This window comes from Rhamphochromis longiceps, linkage group LG23 (genome assembly GCF_057381845.1).
Source record: "Rhamphochromis longiceps isolate RC_006_pf linkage group LG23, R_longiceps_female_GT1.1, whole genome shotgun sequence".
NCBI classification, from domain to species: Eukaryota; Metazoa; Chordata; class Actinopteri; order Cichliformes; family Cichlidae; genus Rhamphochromis; species Rhamphochromis longiceps.
In genome coordinates, this window is record NC_140578.1 from 45,386,563 (window position 1) to 45,392,533 (window position 5,971).

At 37.7% G+C, this 5,971-nt stretch overlaps 1 protein-coding gene across 1 annotated transcript; it reads right to left on the reverse strand.

Moving 5' to 3' along the window:
- Positions 1-2,372: 2,372 nt before the first annotated feature.
- LOC146642827 (uncharacterized) lies at positions 2,373-4,045 on the reverse strand. Its single transcript, XM_085398738.1, has 5 exons — positions 3,928-4,045; positions 3,429-3,749; positions 2,971-3,109; positions 2,581-2,650; positions 2,373-2,496 (listed from the first exon to the last, which is right to left on the reverse strand). Exons 1-5 carry the CDS (start codon positions 3,989-3,991, stop codon positions 2,404-2,406), a joined length of 687 nt encoding a protein of 228 aa, XP_085254864.1. The 5' UTR covers positions 3,992-4,045; the 3' UTR covers positions 2,373-2,403.
- Between the last annotated feature and the right edge of the window lie 1,926 nt (positions 4,046-5,971).

Genomic DNA, 5,971 nt, shown 5'->3' on the forward strand with positions numbered 1-5,971 from the left:
TTGATAAAATGCGCTCCCATTGCTATTGTGGGGATAACAGCATCACTATATAGGAGTGCAAATCCATGAAAATGTTAAATTCTGAATCATAAAAATGTGAAATACTTCAGTTTTAGTTTAGTCAAAACACTAGACTAACGGATGTCCTGTGCATTTGTGGATACACTTTGATCTATAAATTGTAAAGCACATGTTGTGGTAAGTTGTTAAAGTTAGGTATGGAGTTCAGATTACTCATACATTACAGTAAGTTATGCCAGGACCGTGACGGTAAGACATTGCACCATGAAACAAGTTCAACATACCCAGGACGTCTTTCTGTTATGGGGCTTCTCTCTCTAACTTCAACAATCAGGCTAAGCGGTCACTTAAAGGTGGTTATAAACGTCATAAATGAATCCAGGGTTTGTTAATCTAGGTGCTACCATGTCCACATGGAAAAGGTAGCGAAGTGGCTAATTTTACAAAGGGAGCAAGCTACAATGTTAGAAAAATTATGCATAATGCAGAGTGAGACTAACACAGTTTCTGAAATCAGCAGTATGATTGTGCTGTGCAGAAGTACAAAGTGCTGCACAAGTGCCCCTGTGGCTCATTGGGTTGAACCAGTGACCCACATGCTCAAAGACAAGCAGTTACCTGGGTTTGACTATGCCCCAGGCAATTTCCTGTGTGCCATTTCCCCTCTCTCTCTCTCTTGACTTTCTTAAAAATGCTACAAAATGCCCATAAAAAAGCCCAGTGTGTGGTCTGTAAGCGCTTCAGTCAGCAAGACCAGAAAAACACCATGATATGCAAAAAGTTGAGGCAACACAAAAACCATTCAAAAATGCCAAATGTGTAAAGTAACATTATGTAAGTATCTATGCTTTGTCATCAAGACACAGGAGAATCTGATAGATTATAATTAAATTAATAATTAGATGTGATTAGTTTCATTTTCTTCACCTGTAGCCCTGGTGGCATTCAACAGACTTAAAGGATAAATATAAAAAGTTTTTATGTAGGCTTAGTCTATGTGCAGCTTTGGTCACCACGTGCAAATCTGAGAAATAAAATGAATATGATTGTTTTAAAATTGTTTGCAGTTGACAGGCAAAAGAAAAAGAAAGAAAAAAGTAAAGGAATAACTTTGCGTCTAACATGAGGTATTTTATTAGGGTCTTTTTCAGATGATTTCTTTTAAATTACAGGACGAAAAAACAACAAAAAACCTGTTATGTACAGATGCGTGCACAATTCACGAAACAATAAAGGCCTTTTCTTTCAGACACAATATTTTCCTGTTGGCCTTTTCAGTAGTTTCACATATATTAAATTCCAGGAAGAGAGCCTGGAAAATGCACTTGTGTACAGAGGTTTGGTGGTTGTTGCTGGGGAGTCCCTGTTTAAAACCAACTGCGTGGGGAACATTGGTAAAGTGCAAAAGAGCAAAATCTGTCTGTGAGAAGAGGAAGTTGATACAGGAAGCTCGACGATGGTGTGAGGTCAGGGTTACGGCTCATTAACTGAAAAAGCCCTGAAACACTCAACGACCCATACTTAGATAACGATAAGCGGAAATGCTAATTATTGTTTCACATAGCGGTTTAAAGTGGGTTACAAATCTCAGCGTAGTGAACTCGCACCATGGCTCAAAAAAGATTTTTGCATGACGCTGTTTGACATAATAACTTGGTTTTGGATTATCATTATTTTTATTAACTGATATGTCAGCTGAGCTTATCTATCAGTCAATATATTGTATTTATATTAACTAATAAATAAAAAAAATTGAAAAGTAGAGACGGGAGAAACAACATTCAACCATGACTGTTACATAGTTTGTCCATAACTCTGCACTCTGAAGATCCCCTGTTGGCTACAAAGTGCAGAGAACAAACGGATAATCCATGACCTGTTAATATAAAAAAACAGGATTTTGTTTTAGACTGCATTATGATATTATCTTAGTGAGGACTCACATATAGATCACCCTTAAAAAATGTTTGGGAAATTTGTTTGTCTTTGTGTGTCTCAAAGACAACAACACCAGAATAAATATCTGAGTTTGAAATTACTACATATTGGTATCAGTATCAGTCTTAAACATCCAGCATCAGTCAAGATCTAATTATTGCTATAAAGCTATTACAGCTCTGAAATCAACAAACTGAATATGTATAAAAGTCTGTTTTGTCACTCTAGACAGTGTGACTTGATATTTAAGTTTCAGATATAAAACGTTACTCTTAAAAGATTAAAATAAACTGTACTTCTACTAATGCAACAATAAGTGAAACTAATAGTAAAGCACCATTGCTTTGGAGATTGCAAGTCCAGCTTCACTGTTTATTCACTAGGAAATAGATACTTATTATAAAAGTGCTGCAAATTCATACCTCAATTTACATCAAATGTATTTCAAGTAATATGATTTAAGTTTATTTTAGAAGTTGAATAAAGCCCATTTTCTGTTTGGATGAAGATACTGTATGGCTCAATTTCTCCCGCTGCCTGTAAAGTGAAACACACTCAGTTAGTAAAAAGTTCTAAGTCAATGAAAAGCAGGTACAAAATGCAGTAAGTGCAACATTTTACCATGTACGCTTCTGTGTTTCCAGGATCAGTTATTATTTCAGGACTGGTTATTGGCAGCTGTCGTCTTCTGCTGGGAAAACAATTCACCAAAAAAAATGTTTTTCAAAAATTCTGCATTTTCTTAGAACCGAGATAAAAATATTTATTTTATATATGTGGATTTTAAATAAAGAGCTTGTGCAGGAGAATTTAAAAAAAATAAAGCCACATCGACCATAAGATGAGCGTCAGGGTAAGATAAATGTCACATTAAATAATATGTGACAGAGTTTGCATGAGATGTTGTGAATGCCTCAGTAAATATGATCATAATATGGTTATACTCCCTAACCGTGTTATAATACTGAGAACTGACTGAGAACCTTCACAGACATTATAATAATCTCTTACCTGCTGCATTTTGTTACGTATATAAATCCAAGGAGGACTCCAGATATGATTAAGACTACAAGCACTCCAAATAAAACATAGAAAGACCATTTAAAATGTATTTCTGTAGGACTGGTGGTGACTTCATGGCTTTCAGTGCCTAGAAAAGAAAAACAAATGAGAAAATCACCAGTGAGTTAATGAGTTAATTATAAAGCAGCATCATGATATTAACCTCTGTTGCTATAGCGTCATGTAATATGTTCTTGAAATTAAGTGATTTTTGATTTTATTGTTTATACTGTTTAACAGCAGATTTTGTTGGGTCAATTGTTTTTTCTCTACATTAAGATATGTGGGCAGTTGTGAGGTGACCCCAGCTTCTTACAAACCTTTGTTGATTGATATGATACCAGTTATCAATAACCACAGTAATACAGTGAGGCTCGGTTATAAAAGGTATTAAATCCACACTTTACCTTCCACAGTGACATTGAGCTGGAGCTTATATGTTCCTCCAGTGTGTACACACTCACAGGTGTAGCTCCCGCTGTCCTCTGCTGTTACATTTGTCAGGTGGAGAAACACAGTCTGATTTTCTTTCATCAGTGTGAACCTGGAGTCACATCCATGCTCAAAGTTTTGTCCATGTCGATACAGCAGACTGCACTCCTCTCCTCTGCTCCTCTGTGTGCTGATCTTACACACTATCAGCATGATCACGTTCAGCGTTTCGTTGCTGCATATTCGAGTAACATCTGGTTGTTTGTCAATGATTTTCATAAGAATCTCCGCACCAGCTGTAATATGTAAAACTGGAAGTCAGTTCTGTGTGATATACAGTTGCTAAGTTACCACTTGCACATTACCAACATTTATTGGTAAATACAGGTAATAAAACCTAACACAGATTAACTGTAAAACAACAACAACAATGCGCTGCATAAGCGATCCTACATAAATAACTGTTTTGCAAACCTTTGTTGTCCATACAGGAAGTGAGGAGCAGAAGCAGAGCAAACCCGAGTCTCCATTTATCCATACTGGTCAAAACATCTAAATAACAGTGCCACTGCTGCTGACAGTTGACACTGTAGATCACTGTAGGGCGAAGGGTTTATGCACCCAAGCCTCAGATTCTCAGCCTTCACTGAGGTCTGTGTTGGTGTGGAGGAAGGAAGTGCTGACGACGCTTCTGTTTTCATGTGAGCGCTGGAAGAGAGAGCCGGTGCATCAACACAGAAAATATATTCTGGCTGAGGAAAACAAATAGCAACACTCGTATACATGTTAATTTAAAGGACTTTATGATCACTCTGATAGTGATGTCTGATAGAAATGAACACAAAAGCTTTTGAGATTTTGCATCTGCGAGCATGTGCCTTTCAAAGTCATACTGCGTCAGTAATCTACTTGAAGATGCATGAAAGACAGATGAAAGAATCTCATGTTTGAACAAATAGACATCACTGTCCCATTACCTAGAAGTATCTGAGTTTCCTAATCATGTTATCTTGACTGTTGACTGATGTGTGATTTACTAGCTGGAGTTTCAGTATCTAGAAGGTTGCAGTGTTGCGCAATTCCAAAATCCACCGAGAGATAAGATGGAAACACGTTTGCTTCAGCCGGAAGGCAAATTCCCTTTTTTCATTTATTTATAGATTCCTCTGTAGTTACACCTTGTATACTAAGTGAGCATTGTATTCATTATAACATAAATGATTAAACATCCTTATCTGACACATGGCTTGTTGTAAATCTACATGTATGAACTTTGAAATATGTTAAGGACCAGTATAGAGATTCAAATCAACTCTGCAAAAACACACTAAAGACAGACGAACGGTTGATGAAGGATTTTGTATGCATCATCTTGATTGACTTTATCCTTTTAAAAATTATAAATAGATGTTAAAACAATGTCTATTAATCACTGAATTAAATACTTTATCATTTGTACATCTCACGGTCCTCATACCAGAGGCTCCAAGCCAGAGCGGTCCCTGACCTCCTCAGTCTCAATGTCACTTGTGGCTTCCAGGTCCAGATAAGTGACAAGGATACAAAGCTCCACTCAGAAAAAGAGTCTGATCACAGACACGGGGGCAAGTTTACATATCATTATGCCAAGCTCCAAAAAATTAAGTTTCCAGACTGAGACACCAAACCGATATCATGTTGAATAATATGGTATCGGTGTTTATTCCACGCTTTGACTCTTCAAAACCTGAAATGGGCATGCATGCTGCAGAGGTGGCATTACCAGCAGAGGGAGACAGTATATTCAAAGCCAAGAAGTCGGTAGTGAGCAACGTAGGTATGATTAAGCACATTGCAGAAGCAATGATGGTACGCAGCAAATATGTGTTTACATGTAAATGTGTAATAATGCCTCAAACACTTTCCTATGATTGTTTTAATGTTGGCTTCAAATACAGTATCAGCCTCTGCTGGTACTGCAGCTCACTACAACTTATTGCAACTTCTGCCTCTCCAAAGTGTGATACGACACAGTGGACTGGCGTGTCTATTACACGTTTTGTCGTGATACTGGGCTGAGGACACACTGCGTGAAGTTGGCTCATTGTACAAAATGCAGTTTAGTCTTAGAGTGCAGTGAACACGCACTGTACATCCCCTTATAGTTACAGGACATCTTTTCTGTGAAAGCAGCTGCTTCCCAGTTGGGTGATGTGACTTTCAACAAAGAGAAAGACGCCATGCAGCACAGAGACGGCACAAAGTTCCACATCTATGAATACAACAGACAGCACTACCTGCATACAGCGAGTGACCAGTGTAAGGGTTGATATGTTAAGCAGACACAGCATGTAATACTAGGGCACTATCATTATGATGACATTCAAAAATAGGAAAATGTTGTTGATGTTATGACAATCAAAGGTAACAAACAAACCTGCCCTACAATGTGAGGTGTGCACACAGGGCCACACACAGACCTAGCAGGACCAGCAGGACCAGAGATGGGTTTGCATTATCATTCACTCATGATTATTCC

Excerpts from the sequence above, each read along its gene's own strand:
- LOC146642827 (XM_085398738.1), bottom strand. The coding sequence starts at position 3,991 with ATGGATAAATGGAGACTCGGGTTTGCTCTGCTTCTGCTCCTCACTTCC. Across the intron at positions 3,110-3,428 it reads GCTCAATGTCACTGTGGAAG|GCACTGAAAGCCATGAAGTC; the intron begins GTAAAGTGTGGA and ends TTTCTTTTCTAG. Across the intron at positions 2,651-2,970 it reads TACGTAACAAAATGCAGCAG|CAGAAGACGACAGCTGCCAA; the intron begins GTAAGAGATTAT and ends TTGTTTTCCCAG.